Raw genomic sequence first — 18,738 nt, 5'->3', positions numbered from 1 at the left:
ATCACTTCCTCTTTAATTGCTGTTGAAGATTCACACCACCTGCCTCCAAGGAGATGAGGGGGGCATTCCCCCCTGCCCCCACCCCACTCCCCTCCCCAATTACCTGGTCCTTTGCAAAATATTTTAGCCAGAAAAAAAAAAAAAAAGACCGGAAACCACTGACACAGACAGCCCAAGAGCTGGGTTGATTGAGGGAGGCAGGGCTGGGCCAGGTAAGTCCACCCCACCACCCCCTTTCTGAGGATGGGGAAGGGGGCCTGGACACCCTCTCAGTCACCTCACATCCTCTCAGCCCTGGCTGGGAGGGACCATAAGGGTGAGGGATGGGTCTGGAGCTGCTCCGGTGGGAGGGAGGGGCTGGACAGGAGAACAATGGGGGAGGGGTCCCATTGTAGGGGTGCCCCCTACCCCAGATCACCACGGTCGCTGCACAGTCACAGGTACGCAGTCACGGTCACAGACACTCACAACCCGAGAGCACCCCCACCCCACCCCACCCGCTGCCCACCCTTGGCTTCCCTTACCCCAAAACGCCCTCCCCATGCCCCTGCCCGCCCCGCCCCCAGGTTGGGGAACAAAGCAATAAATTACAAGACCCCCCCCAGCCCCCTTAGCCCACTCCTGCTCCATCCCTTCTCCCTCCCAAGATAGTAGTGAGGAGGGACCCAGGCTCTTGCTCCCCCCAGCCCTTTAGCTTCCATCCATGGGTAGGTGTTAGGGGGACGTCCTAATTTCCACTCCTCATGGTCCCTTTCACGGAAAGGGTTGGGGACCCCCTGCCCCCATAAGCAGCAGGGGTCCTGCCCCTCGCTGCCCTTCCCCCTTTACTGGGCAGTGAGATCAGCATGGAAGGGGTGGGGTCCCCGAATTGGCCCCAAGTCCCAGGGCTAGCCCTACCTATGTACTAACCCCTCCCTCCGGCGTGGCGTCGCCCCAGGAGCCAGCCTGGGTATGGGCTCCCGCCGTGGGAGTGTTGAGCACAGGCAAGACTGGGTCTTTTTCTCGCCCCTAGGTGGTGCGAGCGGGCACGTCCAAGCGCCCAGGAGCCCGAACGGCGGCGGGGGTCCCGTTCCGCAAACACCTAGCGGGCAGACCCGGAGCAATCCGAGTGTGGAACAGTGGACAGGGGACGTGTTGAGCTGGGGTCTCCGTGCCTCATGGGGGAAAGGGAGGTGAGTTTGTGTCTTCTGGGAGGCGTGGGGGCTGTGTCCTCGTGGGGGTAGGAAGTGCTCCCGTGGGGCAGGGTGCGGATTGGAGAGGTGGGTGGGTACATCTGTCCAGCGGTCCACCCGGTGTGGTCGTGCCCGGCACGCGTGAGGGTGGGGGTGTCTCTCCCGGTGGGCAACTATACCAGCGCAACCGGGGCGTCGGCGCGGCCCACGCTGGCGGCGCTGCTCCGGCGGCGGGGGCTGGGCGTGGCGGTAATGCTGGGGGTGGTGGCCGCGCTGGGGGTGGTGGCCGCGCTGCCGCCCTCGCCCGGGCAGCCGTGCTGGAGAAGGATGTCGGCGCACAGCTGGCTTCCAGCCTGGCGGGCGTAGAACAGCGCCGTGCGGCCCTGCGCGTCACGGGCCGCCACGTCCGCGCCGTACTAGAGGGCGGAAACGGTCGTGTGACCTCACGGCCCCCAGGGGACCCACACCCGCACGCCGTCTCCTCGATTCCTGAGTCAATCTCCAGGGTCCCTTGGGGAAGACGGAGCTCTCCCGCGCCAGGCGTTCCAGAGACGGAAACCTCAAAGACCCCTTTACCTTCCCCCCACTCACGTACCCACAGCAGCAGTTGCGTGATGACAACGTGGGCGAGCTCAGCCGCCAGGTGCAGTGGGGAGCGGAGCTGCGGGTCTTCCACGCTGGTGTCAAGTGGCCCGTGTCGCGCATGGGCCAGAAGCAGGAGAACGGTGGCCACGTCCTGGGCCTGCACCGCGGCCCACAGCTGGCGGCCCAGGGGCTCCTCGGTGGTGCCCAGTGGCGCCAGGAACATCAGCTGCTCATACTTGGCGCGAATCCACGACTCACGCTCCTCCCTGCAAGACCAAGAGTCAACGGTAAAGGGCTCAAGGGACCTCTAGCCAGGACCTCTGCCTCCTACCCAGGGGACCCTCTCAGGACGTGCACACCCGCAGCAACCGCACTCCCCCCCTTCCCTCACGCTTACCGCGAAGAGTCCCGCGTGGGCTTGGTGCGGCCCCGCGTGTCGCTCTCCCATACGCGGTTGGCCATATCGTTGCCAATGGCCGTCAGCACCAGGGTCAGCTCCCGCGGCCAGTCGTCTAAGTCCAGCGAGCGAACACGGGACAGGTGTGTGCCCAGGTTGCGGTGGATGCCCGAACACTCGATGCATATGAGTGCGCCCAGGTTCAAGCTGGCCCACGTGGGGTCTGGGGACAAAGTGCAGAAGTCGGCTCTCACAGCATTCTCCGACTCCGGTGAACCCAGCCAGAGACACCACCTCCCAGGCCCCCTCTGCGCCCTCTTGCACTCACTGGGGGCCCCACAGTCCACACAGATAGAGTTCCCCTTGGCGTTCCGGATCGCCTGGATGGCCACGGCTTCACTTTGGCTGTCTGTGCGCAGCTGCAGAGAGGGTTGGGGTTGGCAATGACTCTCCCTCAAAGCCTCCTTCTTCTCCTCAGACACCTCTGCTCTCCTTCCACCTACCCCACCCCTTAACCTTTACCTTGACCTTGCTGCTCTCACAGCATTGCAGACTGGCTAGGATCTGACTCTCGATGGCCTGGACCCAAGCATCCCGCTCCTCAAAACTGGCTGCCTCAAAATGCCACGTCTGACCAGTGCTGGACACGATCAGGAACTCGAAGTTTTCCTCTGGGTGGGGGGATGGGATGTGGTCATGAGGAACTGAGTTCAAGCAGGGGCTGCCTTCCCCAAACCCATCCTCCCTGATGTCCATCCCGAGCCCTGGGAGGGGGGCAGTGGGGGTAGGGGAAGCAGAGGGTGGGGGATAGCAGGAAGCCCGAGCACATGCAGGGGAAGGCAGGGACACCCCCGCCCCTCTGCAACCCAGCTGAGCACCCCTCCCGGCTCCCCGCTTGTTACCTGCTTTATAAATATTTCTTAAACTACCAAAGGATTTTAGTTTCCACATTTTGCGCTTGGCTGGTTTCCCGAAGCGAAGGAGATAGAGACAGAATAGAGAGCAGAAGAAAAAGAGACCAAGAAAGAAGGAGAAAGAGAGGCAGATGGAGAGATGGAGAGAGACAGTGACAGAGTGCCAGAGACAAAGCAGGACAGACAGATGGGGAGAGAAAGCAGAACTAAAGTCAGTGGCCCCAGAGCAGAGTGGAGCAGAAGCCAAGAGCCATGAGAGTAGGCAGATCTGGAACCTGGGTCTGAGCACCCGGCAGAGAGCAGGGGCAGTGGGACGGGTTATCATGACTGGTAAGGAGCTGGGGCTCTGGGAGGAGGAGGGAGGGGCAGGATCTCAGTGAGCATGGGGCAAGGGGACAGAAGCTGGGTCACAGGGTGGGATGAGAGGGCCCTGGGGCCTGAGGGGGACAGTCACTGGAGAACAGGAATGGGGATCATTGTGGTCAAGGGCTGTTGGGGGAATTTGGCAATCACTGAAAGTTCTTGGGAACAGGCACTGGGTGGTCACAGAGTCCAGCAGCTGAGGAGTCAATGGGGGACACTGAGGTTGGGGCTGAATCACTGGGAGTCAGGGGGATTTCTGAGTGCAGGGGCTGGGGGCGGGTAAGTGGAGTTGAGGGCAGGAACAGGAACTAGAGGATCACTAGGAGAGGGAGCAGGAGCTACAGACTTATGGGTGTCATTGAGAACGGGGGCTGGAGACTACTGGAGAAAAAGGCTTTGGCTGGGAACAGGGGAGGAGAACAGGGGCTGGGGGATGTCCATCTACTTTTCCACTAAATTATGCTCAGTGGTAACGATAGTCAAGCACTCAGCTCAGGCACTTTTCCTCCTGCTGCAGGAGCTGGGCCAGGGATCTGACGTTGGGGATGAGGGTCCAGGGTGGGAGTAGAACCGCCCACCAAAGCCTCACCTTCAGCCTGCCCAGCCGAGCCTTCGGTCTTGGATGGTGTTGTCAGTTTTTTCCTCCTCTGCTTCTTCACCATGGGAGAAGGAGGGGGTTCCCGACTCAGGGGGCTCAGGTCTCCAGATGGGGTGCAGTCTTAGATAGGAGGACACAGCTGCCTCAGTTGCCCCTTACACAGATTTCCTGATTTCTCAATAGCCTGTCTCCTCTCTTGAGCTAGCTTTGGCATTTAGGGGGCCCCTCCTCAACTGTCCCTCTCTAGGTCTTCCTTGATCAGTCCTGGGGAGGTGGGCAGATGAGTGGTTTAGAGTCAGACCTGCACTCAAATCCTGGTTCTGCCACTCACTGGCCTTGAAACCTTAAGCAAATCACTTAATCTTAGCCTCAGTTTCTTTCTCCCTAAAATGAGGATCATGATCTTGACCTGACAAAGCTGCTGTGAGGATCATTTGTTACAATATTACTTGCTATTAAAAAAACATATGTGTGTGTGTGTGTGTGTGTGTGTGTGTGTGTGTATATATACACATATATATATATTCATTCATTCAAGCATGCCAAACACTAACAGCTACGTGCTGGACAATGTTCTCAGTTTGTTTAAACCTCAAAGCAACCCTCTGAGGTAGCAACTATTGTGTCTATTTTACAGATGAGGAAACTGAGGCATGGAGAGGTCAAGTAACTTACCCACATGGCAAGTCAGGACTCGGGCTCAGGCAGTTGGCTCTGGAGCCCACTTGTCTTAACCATTATGACAGACATGATATGACTGAGCTTAGAGCCTGGCACTTGGTAGATGGGTGTTCACGTGTTGGGCTCCATGTATTCACTCAGATATTCATTCCAGCCTCCAAGCCTCCACCCAGAATGCATTTCCTGCCCACATCCCATTTGGATCTGGAAGACAGTAGATGGAGGGTGGTCCCCACTGACCGGTGCTGAGGGCTCGGGCCAAATTCCGGTCTGGCTTCAGCAGGTGCTTGGATGTCTGGTCTGGTGGTGGCTGCAGGGAACTGGGGCTGGGGCTTGGGCTTGGCATGGGAGTCGTAGCGTCTGTTGGAAGGAGAATATGAAACCTCAGTGAGCCTCTCTGGCTCCCAGCCCCTTCCCCATGGGGTCCCCCTCTTTATCAACCACCTTCCCACTTATCCAGTGCCAGTGCCCACTTCCCTCTTACCCCTCCTACCCCTTTCCCCCGGGCCTGGCCCCTCTCCTGCTCCTGTGTCATGAGCCCCACTTACCAGGGCCTTCACCCATCTGGACAGTGCTCATGTCCTTGACCAGCCCGTTAATGCTGGCTGAAGGGCCAAAAGCAGAGATGGCCCTCGGGGGCCGCTTGCCGGGGACTTTGACTGTTGTTCGTAGCAAGTCCATCTCCTTGCCATGGGTACTGTGGATGTAATCCTGGAGGGGTACAGGGTTGAGAGTGCAGGGAAGTTGGGGTCCTTGGCGGTGTGGGCAGCATTCGACGACAGTATGGGATAGAGAGGGACTGGGGAGGGCCCTGGGAGCTGACGAGGTTAGGATGTGCTTCTAGGGTGTGGGCCTGTCAGACGTGGCCCAGCACTGTCTCCTCCAGAAAGCATTCCCTGAATAGCAGGCCAGGGAGAGGCCCTTCCTCAGTGCTCTCCCACTAGACTGAAAGTTCCTACAGAGATGTATTTACCTTTACATTCCTGGCATGGGCACATGGTGGGCTCTTAACACATGCTTGCTAAACTTAAGAGAACAGGACTAGAGCTTCCCAGAAGTGATGTTAGTGCTTGTCAGAGGTATGGACAGGTAGAGCTGGAAGGCATCCAAGGCTGGCCAGTGTGGCTCAGTCTCTGCTACTCACGTTAATGCTGGGGTGGTAGAGTAGGAAGCCATTACTAGACAGGGTCACGTATTTCTTCTTCCACTCTTTGTTCAAGGAATTGCCACTTCGCTTTAGTAGGAAGCTCTGGAGTGTGGAAAGACACGTATGGGAGATAACCCAGCTAAGACCAGCTGCTGTCAGCCTGCCCAGGCCCTGTACCACTCACTTGTTTTTTTGTTTTTTTGTTTTGCGACAGAGTCTCACTCTGTTGCCCAGGCTAAAGTGCCATGGCATCAGCCTAGCTCACAGCAACCTCAGACTCCTGGGCTCAAGCAATCCTTCTGCCTCAGTTTCCCGAGTAGCTGGGACTACAGGCATGTGCCACCATGCCCGGCTAATTTTTTCTATATATATTTTTAGCTGTCCAGATCATTTCTTTCTATTTGGGGTCTCGCTCTTGCTCAGGCTGGTCTCAAACTCCTGAGCTCAAAAAATCCGCCCACCTCGGCCTCCCAGAGTGCTAGGATCACAGGTGTGAGCCACCACGCCTGGCCCCACTCACTTGTTTGATGGGGATGGCTCGCCCGCTCCCTGTTGTCTCTCCCCGACTGTCCAAGCTCCGTTTCTCAGAGTCACTACCCCGACGATTCTGGAATGGTTATTGGAATCAGTTAAGGATGGATAGAGGGATATACTGATGGAAGGACAGGAAAGACAGATGAAGGGTCCAACAGAGGGGTCTAGGACAAGGGAAGATGGGCAGGTGACAGGGGACAGGAAGATGGGGGTGGTCAGCATGTCCAATACCGCAAAAAGGCTGGTCCTGCGCTTGGCTGCTCGGTGCAGGGACCCGGGGGTGCTCAATCCGGCCACTGCACCTGCCTCAGCTCGGAGCTCCCGGTGACCGACATTGGGTGAGGATGGGAGGGAAGAAGAGTAGTCGCTAGTGTGGCCCCCGTTACTGGCCTGAATGCATATGGAAGAGTTAGCAGGGCTGAGATGTCCCTATCCCACCAAGCTACACTTACATCTAGTTATGGGGAATTTGAGACATTCCTTGATCTCCTCACCATTTATTTATATTATTATTAATAAAAAATCCTCACTAACATTGTTATAGTGCTTTAAATTTTGCAAAGGTTGACTTCACAAGCATTATGCTATATAATTTTCCTGATAACCTTGGGAGGTGACTTGCTCAAGGACATTCCCAATGGTGTCTCAAACCTGGTTGATTTCCAGTCCAATGTTCTTTCTACAAATAGTTTCACTGCCATTTCCCTCTGTTCCCCTGCTCCCCCAACCACCTTGGGTGCTCTGTGCCTGTCCTTGGATCCCTAGCCCCTCCTCTGCATCTTACCAGCCCCTCTGTGTACTCTGAAACCCCAACTCACCTGCCCAGCTACAGGGGTGGACGCAGCTGAGTGGCTTGGGGAGCTGGGCAGGGACTTGCAGGCAGCCAGAAGCTGTTGCTGTTTGCGTAAGGTCACTACCTTCTGGGCCACTGAAGGGAGAAGGAGTGGAAAGGAGAAGAGGTGTGAGCAGGCCAGATATACCCAAGACCACCCTTCCATGCCCAGCTTTGAGAAATCCCCAGTAGGTAACATAGGCCCCAACTTCTTGTCACTGTGGCCCTCATGCCACCCGTGGCCTCACCAGCTCCTCCAGCCTAGAAAGACCTTGTGACTATTAAGCAAAGCTTCTCTGGCCTCCCTGATCTCTCCTCCCTCCCACAGAGGCTAATGTCACTCACAGATAAAGGCCTGCATACCCTACCTCTAAGAACATCCCAGGCCTCTAGCTCCCAGCTCCCCACACATGCTGGAGATCAGCACACTCACCCTCCTGGAAGACCCGATCCACATTGAGCCCATAGGTTGCACAAGTCTCATAGTAGCTGCAGCGTTTCATTTCCGTGCACAGAGCCCGGGCACGAGCATCGCCCACCACCCGAGGGGAGGAAGCACTGATCCTGTCTGAGGGGACAGGAAAGAGGCAGGATTGGACAAAGGGGCCCTTTCCCACTTTTCAGGATTCCCTTTCCCTTGTGTTCAGGCTTCAGCTGGGCCCACTGGGGATGGGGTGTGAGAGAACATCCTTCCTGTGACCAAATGGAATGGGCCCAGCTCGCATATGGGTGGGCTGGGTGAGCTGTGTGTGTGTGTGTGTGTGTGTGTGTGTGTGTTTGTCTTCAAAGAATACTCCAGAGGTGAGTGGCACTTCCTGACAAGGTCTGAAATGGCTGAGACTCATGCGTGAGTGATAATCACCTTGCCCTGTAAACCCACCGATGCCTGAACTAGTGAGAACACACTCGGCATGTGAACTAGGAAAAGTTTGGGTGTCCATGGGCAACAGGTGGACTGCTCACTCTGCAAAAAGAAGCCAGGAGGCAAGCAACAGGTGGAAGCAGGCACCTGCAGAGCAGGCACTCAGATGGAAAGTCCTGCCAGCTCACACAGGTGAGTACAGAAAAGCCTTCCTCGCCCTGGCAAAGAGTTTGAGAGCCTGAGTCACTACTTTGACAACTAAAAGGTTTTCTGTCCTCTTGTTTTCTCCATTATTTCCTTTGTGTTTTCTCTTTGTTTTTAGATAAGTTCCTTTAAAAGGTGTCAGCCTGACCCAGCTGTAGCAAAGGGAAGATGGAAAAGGCTTTCTATCCACACTAGGACTTGAGATTTTCTGTCCTACGGCGGTGGCACCAAGAAATGGCAGTGTGAGAACACAAGCTAGGTGAGATCTCAGGGAGGAACGGAGATGGCTATTTTAACTGTCCTTTCTTCCCTGGAGGTCCCCTTCAGACCTTGAGAAGTTTGTGTTTAGTTTCACAATTCCCTTTTTTGGAGACCAGACTCCCTCCAGGAGGTTACTGGAACCCAAGTGGCCATTTCCACACCTTATCAAGCTCTCTCCCATGTTGGACGATACCTCCGTGGCCTCCTCAGGGCCTCTCCCGAAAGCAGTGCTTCCCCACCCCTCCTTACCTTGTGTCCCCACCAATGCCAGGGCCAGTCCTCCTCGTCCCTCCCCCCGAAGGGAACTCAGCTGCCCATGGAGACGGCTCACAGCCTGGAAACTGTTCTCATCCTCCAGGCTGAAGACGAAGATCACCGCGTCTGCCCAGCCTGAGAACTTGTGGGGGGTGAGGGAGCAAATGGAGAGTCAGACAGGTCTATTCCTGTGGACACTGTCTCAAGTGAGACCTGGGGAACCAGAGCCCTCTCCTTGGCCAGCGCTGACCCAAGCCAGCTTACGCTCCCATCCTCCACCCCTCACCTTGGCATCAGGTGCCCCAGCTTCTTCTCGGATTAGCACCAGATGAGTCTGTCCATCAACCAACATCTCTTTCTTGTACTGCTCACCTGTTCAGAAGAGTCAGAAGAGGCAATAGGTCAGAGGTGAAAACCTTCCCATGCTCCCTGTACTTTAGCTATTGTGGCCTCATCCTTCCCCCTGATCTCCATACCTGCCTAGTCACTGATCTTACTCCTGACCCCTCACCCCAATCCTTAGCTTACTATGGCTCCTGAGAACTCACTCTCTGTCTTCTCCAGCACCTCATATGAACCAGTCAGGAATCGGTGGATGAGCGATGACTTCCCACTTCTGGCGTCACCCAGCACACCCTGAGGGCAAGGTTGCAGAGCAGAGATTGTGGGAATTAAGAGAAGGCATGATGCTTGGCTTTGGTCACTCCAGAGAACCCAAAGGGACTGGCAATGTTAAATCATCCAAGGGCCCTACAAGGGCTGGATGACAGTCAGTCAAGAGACTGCAGTTGGGAGGATCAGGGCATGACTGTGGTAAAAAATGATCCCAAAGCTCAAAGTGGACCACAAGCTGACGAATGTCAGCAATTCAGTACCAGTTTTTTTGTATGTTATGTTCTTTGGGAAACATACTAGACCTGTATGTGTGTGGCATGTCACAGCTCTAGGCACTAGTTGGAAAGTTTTACCCAATTCTAACAAAGTACATGAAGGGCCAAAGGGAAGAAGTCCTGGAGAGGTACACAGACAAACAGGTCGAAGGGGATGGGAGGATAAAAACTAAAGAAGAAAAAGTTGTGGGGATGTGGCAAGCCCCAGGATGGTGTTATGAAGGTAGACTCTCAGGAGAACTGGAAAATGATTCCCTATTCCCAGAGAGAGAGAGAAAGGGAGAGAGTTGAAAAAGCAGTGGGTGGGAGGCCAGCCTTCCTTACAGGCAAGGGGACTGCGTTACCTACCAGGCGCAGTTCAGGAATGGAGCGACTCAGAGTCCATTCCTGGCTATTGACCACGGCCTCTGTAATGGGAGAAGGGGAGTAAGTGGGGAGGTTTCCAGCCCAGGAGGACTCCCAACCCTCAGCCACCCTCCTCCCTCTGCGGCTTCCCCTAACCCCCCTGTGCTGGAGAGATGTGCGGAACAGATAGGTTTGAGAGTGGTCCCCAGTCCTCCCGTCCCAGCCGCTCTCCCCACAGCTGTTGCTGCCGCTCAGTGGTTGCTTAGCAACGGAGCTAGCAAGACAAAAATACTTCAGTTGGCATCTCCCTTGAAGCACATCCCCAAACGTGAGTCCCTGCCCCAGACAGGGAGACCAGGGCTCTGACAGTGGCAGGTTCTTCCCTCTGGAAAGAGAATAGAAGAGGAGCTCCTCCCTGACCTACTGATTCCCAGGGCAGCTCCTGGGAGGAGGTGCTGGAACACAGAAGAGAGTGGGTCTTCCTCCATCTCCATTTCACAGGAGAGAAACTGAGGTGAGGACTTTCCCTCCTTGTTCAAGGTCATCGGGCACTGTGGGCCTGACCCCTCCCCACAGCCCAAGGGATAGAGCCTGGATTTTCCTATGCCTCCTTCTCCCACGCCCTCCCACTAGCGCCCTCCAGAAGAACTGGGGAAGGGCTCCATCCCCTGGCTGAGAGAAGCCACAGGCCTGGGGGAAAGGACGCTCCTTCCGCCCGCCGGGTCCAGCCCCCGCGCCCGACACTGGCCGGACGTTCCCGGGGCGCCGCAGCTGCGGCGGGAACTCTGGGATCCGGAGCCATCTGCTCCCACCCGCTCCGGAGCCAAACCCCGGGGGCCGCCTCCGCTCCTGGACCCGCCTCCCCTCCCGGGAGTGTGAGCCGAATCAAGAGTCCCCTGCCTATCTCCTCCAGAAAATAAAATAATATGCACCCCTCGGAAAAAAAAAACAACAAAACACTGCTTTCGCCGTGCCGCCTCCCAAGTCTCCCGGGGTAAGAACTGCCTCTGCTGCAGTTCCGCCCCCCTGACTCACTCCGGGGTCAGCCCCAGGCGGGTTTCAGCGCCGCTCGGGGCCGGGTGGGCGGCGGGAGAGTTGAGACTTGCAATCCGCACCTCTCACTTCACATTTAAATATTCGGCACGTTCCAGCCCCCCGCGCACTCGCGTACCGCCCAGTCCGCCTTCACTTCACGGAAAACATCACTAGTCCGCTCTCAGCCCAGGTGAAGACCTGTCCCTGGCGAGGAGCTGCCTGCAAGGTCACTGTCACGCCACCGGCCCCAAGTGCTCAGGGGAAACTGAGGCTTCCTCATCCCCTTCACCTTCAACGTCCCTCTAGACCAGGCAAAGCCCCGTTTCCACGCTCCCAGAGTCCTGTTGAGGCTGGAAGTAGGCTCTGGGGCTTCTCCGGGAGCAGCAATTGCTGACCAAGGGCATTATTTTCCCAGAAAGCTCTGAGGCTCTCTCAAGTCCCTCTAAAATCAAGTCATCTCTCATGTCGCACAATGTAGCTACTCACCCCGCTCCTGGACCTCCTATTCTTTGCCCCAGTCCTTGGCAGAGAAGCGAACCTGGTTCATCAGCCCACCCAAGAGCAAAGCTTCCCCGGTTTCCCGAACAGCTCTCCCGCACCCCAAGCTAGCATTCCAGGTGCCCTCCCCTCCCTGTTCTCAGGCCCTGACCCTACTCACTAGGGGAGGCACGGAGCTCTGCGCCCAGCAGCTCCCTGGACCCGCTGCCAGAAGACAGGCCCGTGGGTCCCGGAAGGGGCCCGGAGCCAGGAGGCCCCCCTGTGCTCTTGGTGAAGATGCCGCTGATAAACTTGAGCATCTTGCGGTCACGAGTGGATGCTCGGCCCCCCTCCCGGCCCCGTTTCAGCCCTGGAGCTGGGGGTTCCAGAGTGATAGGAGGTGCAGGCCCGGGGGGCTGCGCGGAGGCGGCAGTGACAGCAGCGGCTGGAGTCAGAGTTGCTGGGACGGTTAGCGGAGGAGGAGAGGTGACAGTCGGTCCCGGGTGCAAGTCACTGTTGTCCAAGGTCTTACTCTTGCTTTTCCGAGGGGACAGTTTCCCTCGGGCTCCAGCCCCAGCCCCGACCCCACCAGAGGTCGCAGCTGCAGCGCCTCCTCCCCCAGCGACGACGGCGGTGGCAGCAGCGGTAGAGGCAGAAGCTCCAGTCCCGGCGCTGCTCTTTGACCCCTTGACCCTGGGCTTGCCCTCGCTTTCGGGCCATGACAGGCGGCTACCCGCGCTCTTGCCCCCGCCGGCTTTGGCTCCACTCGTGGTCACAGTCTTGCAAGGCTTGGGAGCCGGCGGGGGAGGCGCCACCTTGAGCCTCCGGCTGCCGGTGCCAGGGTGCGGGGAGGACGAGCCAGGGACGCCGCCGCCTGTCCGGCCTTCGGGTTCCGGCCCCCCCCAGCTCGGGCTGCTGAGTAGGGGGCGCCGGGAGGAGGTGGAGGCGCCCCCGGGCTTGGGGTCAGGGCTCAGCCCCCCGGAGAGCGGGGGTCCGGGAGGGGCGGCCCAGAGGGAGAGGCGGCGGCCAGGAGCAGGGGAGACTGGGCGGGCCGGACTGGCCGGAGCCGGGGACAGGGCGGGGGGCTCGGAGCCCCCCGCGCCCACGCTGCTCGTGCTGATCCACAGCGCATCCTGCCGGTGGAAGAGACGCTCGTGCCGCTTCTTGCCCGGCTCCTCCGCGCCTCGGGGGCTGCCAGGATCCCCGGTTTCGGAGCCTCTGGCCCCGGGGACGCCGGCCGCGGCCACAGACGGAGAAGGCGGTGGCGGAGGCACCGACTCGAGCTTGACCAGGGTCAGCGAGATGAGGTAGGTCGTTGTCCGGCGCTGAAGCGCGCCCGCGCCCCGGCTCATGGGGCCCAGAGACCCCCGAGCTGGGGAGGGGAGGGGACTCCCCCGGACTGCCTCAGGGGGGCCCGGCCATGGGGCCGCCCTGCTCGCTGCCCCCAGACCCCGGACCCCGCTGAGCCCCCAGCCCGGCTCCGCTGTCGCCGCCGCCTCCGCCGCCTCCGCCTGCGCCCCCCTCCCATCACATGGGGCGCCCCCTCCCCATGCTCCCCGCCCTGCGCCCCCACCCCCTTGGAGCCCCGGGACCTTGGTGCTGCTCCAGGGAGGCGCGCCGGACCGTGCACCCCGGCCTGGGTGGGGGCTCTGAGATGGGCGGGGGAGGGCGGGGAGGACAGTAGTGGGGGCAAATGGGGGAGAGGAAGGAAAAGGGGGCAGAAAAGGGGACCCGAGGCTGAGGGAAAAGAAGAACCGGTGCGGGGGAGGCAGGGGCGGGGAATGGGGACTCAAGGGACAGGGGCCGCGGATGCGGTAGGAGAGAGGGGGTCTTGAGGAGGGTGGAAAGCTAGTCGGGCTGGCCGTGCGGGGGATTCGCAGGGGCGCGGGGAGGATGCTGGGGATGGAGATACGGGAGGCGGCGGGGGAGGAAGGAGGGAACGGGAGGGGGGTGGGAACCCACGGGTCTGGGGTCTGGGAGGGGAGGGGCGTGAGATCCCGGCGAAGAGTCTGGGGGCCTCGCCCGGGCTCGGCTCGGTCCGGATGCGCGCTGTGTCCGGGCGCTCCCCTCACATTGAGGAGGAGGCGGCCCCCAGCCCCCCCACCCTATCTCCCCCCTCCACCTTCTCTCCACCAGCACCGCTGTCTGCGAGGGCGGTGCAAAATCCAGGACTGGATTTCCCTCCCAAATCCTGGGCTGGATTTCCTGGCACTTGGACTCACCTCCTCAAACAACCTAGCCCCCTCCTCTTGCACAACAAGGTTAGGAAGCTCCACTGTGGGGTATGGCATTTAGGGACAAGGGTGAAACTCGATTTATTGGGTGGACAGACAGCTGTGAACAGAGCCAACTCAGAGTCACTGCCAATTCTGCAGAAGCTGAAGTGAGAAAGTAGGGGACCCTGAAATCCTTTTCCTGGGACCCCTTGTCTCTGCTAGGTACCTAAACACTTGACATTTCTCATGATCCAGCTCCCTTTCCCACCCACACCCCCACACTTGATACTCTGAGGGGGTCACGACTTGAGCCCAATTGTCCTAAAGTGAACTTGGAAAGTGTTCCCCAGGGATGGAGACAAACATGGAACTTAGCAGGGTAGGAAAGAGGTGGTGTGCCTGGGGGAGGGGGTGGAGGAGCCCAGGCCACAGGGTGAGTCAAAGGCTCCAGTTCCAGGTGAAGGGAGGAGTGCCTCTAAGATTGATACCCCCATACCAAAATGCATCCAGTCTCCATAGCAACTGTAGCTCCAATAGTGCCTCAGAAACAGCAGGAATAAGCAGAGAGGAAGGATCCGTGTGTATGGTGGGTGGGGGACTGGCTGGGGATGTTGGGTTTGTGGAGGCACCACCCTCACACCTGGCTACCCATGTGTAGGAGATTTCGCTCCCAGAATATAAGGACCCTTCAGTTGAGGCAGCGCCAGCCAGCCTCTTTTGGGTTCCCATTCAGTCTCCTGAGGTTTGCTGGGTGGAACTCTTTCTAGAAGGTTAAAAAGGAGGTAAGCAGACTGAATGGAAATTGTCTGCTCTGTGTCCTCCACTCTTCTAGGGGCCTTGGAGTTTAAGGCTCTCTATCCTCCAGTCAGGAAGCAGTTAGGCCAATGTAAAAATGAGGCTGAGACCCCTTGGGGGTAGGGTGAGATGGGAGGGAGAGATCTCTCTGCAGCCTTGGAGACCTCTCCCCAGGACTTGGGGAGTCTCAGCAGTCCTCTGATTTGGCGTCCCACCCTCCTGACGCAGCTGAGACTATAATAAGTGCTGCCGTGGGCGGCTCTTGGAGGCAGGAGCCAGCGAGCTCGGCCTGGTGGGGGGTGAGGGTGGGGGGGTGCTGAACCAGGATGCTGGGAGCCCTTTGTTCTCCCAGAGGCCTGTACCCAATCCCTCCATGGTTCTGTCCCCTGGGGTCAGCAGCTTCTCCCTCCTTCTCTGCAGAATCAGGATGACACCATCCCAGGACAGGAGAACCCCTTAGTAGTCCTCTCTGAAGGAGAGGGTGAAGGAGAATTGTTGGCTCTGGCTTAATCTTCAGTCTTTTGATGGCCTCAGTTTTCCTTTATGTTCAATGGGAACAGAATCCCAACTCTTAGGGAAGGAGTAGAACAAATCACTTGTACGAAGCAGAGACTTCTCAGAGATTTCTACCTCTATCCCTTCTCACTACCTCCTTCTTCAGAGCTAAGCAGAGCTTTTCTACCTGGCCTACACCTCTCTCCTCCTCCTTTTTTTTTTTTAAACAGGGGTGGGGCTTAGAGTTTCTCCCTAGGAGGCCCCATGGGCCCCTTCCCCAGGTCTGCCTTTCCAACCACTAAGGCTGTCAGGGAAGGTTTCAGGTGTAGTTATTGGCAAAGAGTGTGGGAACAGGAGGCAAGAGTGGCACTAGCCTCAGAAGGGCAATGGGAAGGGATCAGACTGTTCCACTAGGAATCTCAAGGAGCCTTTCCTTCCCCAAGTTATGCTCCGGTGGCCTCTACCAGCAGAGAAGTCAGCAGGAGGTGTCCTTGATGGAAAGAATGGTTTCTTGACCCTCCTGACCCCCACCCATAGGCAGCTGAAAATGGAGATGGATGATGTGCTTCTACCAGACACCTTTCATGAGCAGAGAAACCTGCTATTGTTAGCTCTGTTCTACCTCAGAGGTGAATGAGAAGAGAGCAAGCTGGAAATGACCTCCAGTTCCACCAGTTCCTCAGCGGTGGGGCCTTGTGGATGGAGAGAAGCTGTTGCTGCCAGGGCCCCACCACAGGACTGAAAGCTAGGGTGTGCAGGAGGATGTGGCGGATGGTGTTGCCATGGCAGCACTTCCTCCCTGTGTTGTCATCATTTGCTCTAATGGCACTAAGGAGGTAGAGCGGAAGGTGTGTGGGGGGAAGACCAGAACAGGAGCAAAGGAAAGAGAGGGGACCAAGAAGAGTCCTGGGGACTTCTCTGTACTTCAGCTCTACTGACCATGGTGTGTGAGTGTTAGTGTGTGCCTGAGAGCCTGAGATTCTCTGTGCTGTATTTCAGTGTGTGTGTGTGTGTGTGTGTGTGTGTGTGTGTGTGTGTGTGCACGCGCGCATGTGCGTGTTTCTCTCTACAGCTGGAGAACAAGAGGTCACTGATCCTTAGTGGGTCCTGGGAATGAACACATTATCCAGTCCCAGAACCTCCTGCCCCAGACTGCTTCCTGCTCTGGACTCCCCAGGCAGGGACCGAGTCCACCATTGGTCTGTCACAGCCCGTCTTCCCCATGCTCACCCATTTCTCCATTGCCAAGAAGGTCAGCTCAACAGTGACCTGTATTTTGATCTCCTGGGAAAAGGATCAGAGTTGGGGAAAAAGGAAGAATGACACCTCCTGTGTCTTTTTCCATCTTCACCAAATGTATTCTTCCCCAGAGTCCCAGTTCCATCTTGGAGACTAGGAAGTAGCTGATTGGGAAGTGATATATGACACAGCTAATCCTTCTTTGCCCCTGCTGGTCCCCAATACACCCAAATTGGAGGTTGACCCTTGTCTTACCTCGTATGCTGTCCAGTGAGGCCTGGATGCTGTCCCGAAGTTCAATGTTGTCCACCCTATCTGCCAGCTTCCTGAGGCGGTTTAGAGCCTGCTTGGCCACCTCATGTCGTCTGACTTCTGCTCTCACTGAGGCTACAGCCAACTGCCTCTGGGTATGCATGTTGCCCAGACCTGTCTTGCCAGGCTAACAGCAACCTCTGGCCCTGATATCCATGGCCCTGCAGCCCCCGAACCCCAGAAGGCCCCTTCTGCTGTGCCCCAGAACACCCCGCCCCTGCCCGCCCTTCCGTCTGTCTGTCGGCCTCACTTCCTGACTGGTGAGTTTCAAACCCACAGCCTGGGACAGCTCTGCCTCCTGTACCTCACACCCCCCCTAGTGTTGGCCCATCAGTCCTGCCAGCCAGCCCCTGCTAGGATTTCCCAACCAGGTGGATGAGAGACCTTAACAAGCATCCGGCCCAGGGCCTCCTGTGGGAGGTGGTTAATTAAAATGGGTGTCGGTTCCGGTAGAACATGGCGAGCCAGGTCCCAGGTAGAATCCCAAACTCTCGGTGACCTGCAGATTTGTGTTGTCTCAAACTCTCACAGGAATCCACACACACCTGGTCTGTCACCCTCAAAGTCCTGCATTCTCTAGTACACACTTGTACTCACCAGCCTGTCTACACAGCCCAATGTGCCCTGCAACGTAACTGTTCCTTGATTAGCTACCCACTGTGACCACCTCCTGTTTAAGAGGCTCAAGATAAAACCACCATGCTGCATGTTCAATTACTTTCATAATAATTAACATGTCTATAACATTTAATAGTTTACAACACACTTTCATATGTATTATCCTCATGACAGGCCCGAGGGGTAGGCTTATTTATCTCTATTCTGCATAAAAGAAAACTGAAGCTCAAAGAGGCTAGTAAGAGGTCAAAGACATGGATCCAGATCTTTTGATTATAATCTTGGTACCCTTTTCACTACACCACACAACCAAGATGCTTGCCAGCTGGTTTCCCTTCTCCCTAATACCACTGTCCTGCCCTTGATTTAGGATGGGAAAGAGAAGAGGGTGGATGAGGAAATGAAGAAGAGAATAAAGATGGGGGTTGCAGGTGGGAAGGAGATGGGGCTGGGAGCAAGGGAGTGGGAGGTTGGAGGTGGTGGGTAGTTTGAACCTAATTACTTTGTTTCAAGACTCAAACCTTTCTGGCCTGGCCAAGTGTCTCTTCTCCTGCATATCTTCTACATACTAATTTACGAAGGACAGGAGATTATAACTATGTGAATATCTGTGTAGTTGGAGATGAAGCAATTGAGACTGGGATTACCCACTGGAATCTGTAAAATGGCCTGAACAGTAAAAACTAAGATTGAGTGTTTACCATGTGCCAGGTACTGTTCTAAGCACTTTACATACATTAACCACCCAAGAGGTAGGTATATTATTATTTATCCCCATTTTACAGATAAGGAAACAGTCACAGAGAGTTTAAGTACTTGGCCAAAGGATACACAGCTAGTAAGTGGCAAAGTTGGAACCCATGCAGTCTCACTAGTCTTACGACTATACTACTTAGGCAGTCATAGAATCAATCTAAGAACACACAAACTTAAATCATCCTGTGCGGTTGACTGGAGGTTTATCTTTTTTGTTCCTACTAATACTGCTTTTCTCTCCTGGGGGAGAGAGGAATTCTGTCTTTCCTCACCCCCATGAAAAGGACACACGTCAAAGCATTTAATAATAGTTATGGATCAACCCAGCTCCGGGTGAAAATATGCAGACTCCTCCTTCCCCTCATTTATTCACATCCCAGACTCCTCCCTTTGTCATTTTTTGCAAGCTCTGGATCAGGCATGTGCTCCAAAGATGTTGAGCACACCGTGTGTGCACCTGTAGCATTGTAACATACAGATGTGCGCCAGCCTCAGGCTGCTGTTTTCCACACTGAATTTCTGGCATAGTCACACCCCGTTAGGAGGGGATATGGGACACGACATGTATACCAGTGGACACATAAACGTGTGAGGATTTGCTGAGGGTTGCCGTGCCCAACCTGGGGCCTCCGTAGCCGGGCTAAATAGCTCAATATTTGGCTCCTCTGAGTATTCTGGAGTGTGATGAAATAAGAACAAAACGATGGAGTCATCATGAGGTCACTGCAGGACGAAGGAAAAGGGGCGGAGAAAGG

At 56.6% G+C, this 18,738-nt stretch overlaps 1 protein-coding gene across 2 annotated transcripts; it reads right to left on the bottom strand.

Annotated features, from left to right (window-relative positions):
- Nucleotides 1-1,109: 1,109 nt before the first annotated feature.
- On the bottom strand, nucleotides 1,110-16,843 carry AGAP2 (ArfGAP with GTPase domain, ankyrin repeat and PH domain 2). Of its 2 annotated transcripts, none has more exons than XM_045553494.1 (18): nucleotides 16,553-16,843; nucleotides 10,044-10,102; nucleotides 9,354-9,441; nucleotides 9,092-9,177; nucleotides 8,800-8,947; nucleotides 7,657-7,791; nucleotides 7,210-7,319; nucleotides 6,623-6,781; nucleotides 6,378-6,464; nucleotides 5,855-5,959; nucleotides 5,259-5,421; nucleotides 4,951-5,070; nucleotides 4,021-4,149; nucleotides 2,677-2,825; nucleotides 2,483-2,573; nucleotides 2,155-2,377; nucleotides 1,768-2,023; nucleotides 1,110-1,588 (listed from the first exon to the last, which is right to left on the bottom strand). In XM_045553494.1, the coding sequence occupies exons 1-18, from the start codon at nucleotides 16,710-16,712 to the stop codon at nucleotides 1,346-1,348; spliced, it is 2,511 nt and encodes an 836-aa protein (XP_045409450.1). In that variant the 5' UTR covers nucleotides 16,713-16,843; the 3' UTR covers nucleotides 1,110-1,345. The 2 variants fall into 2 exon arrangements, with proteins under 2 accessions (XP_045409450.1, XP_045409449.1); XM_045553493.1 differs by lacking the exon at nucleotides 16,553-16,843 and adding an exon at nucleotides 11,734-13,040.
- Nucleotides 16,844-18,738: the final 1,895 nt, after the last annotated feature.

The sequence above is a fragment of the Lemur catta genome, chromosome 6 (assembly GCF_020740605.2).
Source record: "Lemur catta isolate mLemCat1 chromosome 6, mLemCat1.pri, whole genome shotgun sequence".
Lineage (NCBI taxonomy): Eukaryota > Metazoa > Chordata > Mammalia > Primates > Lemuridae > Lemur > Lemur catta.
Note: the sequence above shows the minus strand (reverse complement) of the source record. Positions and strands in the feature narration are given on the sequence as shown.

Excerpts from the sequence above, each read along its gene's own strand:
- AGAP2 (XM_045553493.1), bottom strand. The coding sequence starts at position 12,904 with ATGAGCCGGGGCGCGGGCGCGCTTCAGCGCCGGACAACGACCTACCTC. Across the intron at positions 4,150-4,950 it reads GGCCCGAGCCCTCAGCACCG|ACTGCACCCCATCTGGAGAC; the intron begins GTCAGTGGGGAC and ends CTCCTATCTAAG. Across the intron at positions 2,378-2,482 it reads TGTGGACTGTGGGGCCCCCA|ACCCCACGTGGGCCAGCTTG; the intron begins GTGAGTGCAAGA and ends CTTTGTCCCCAG.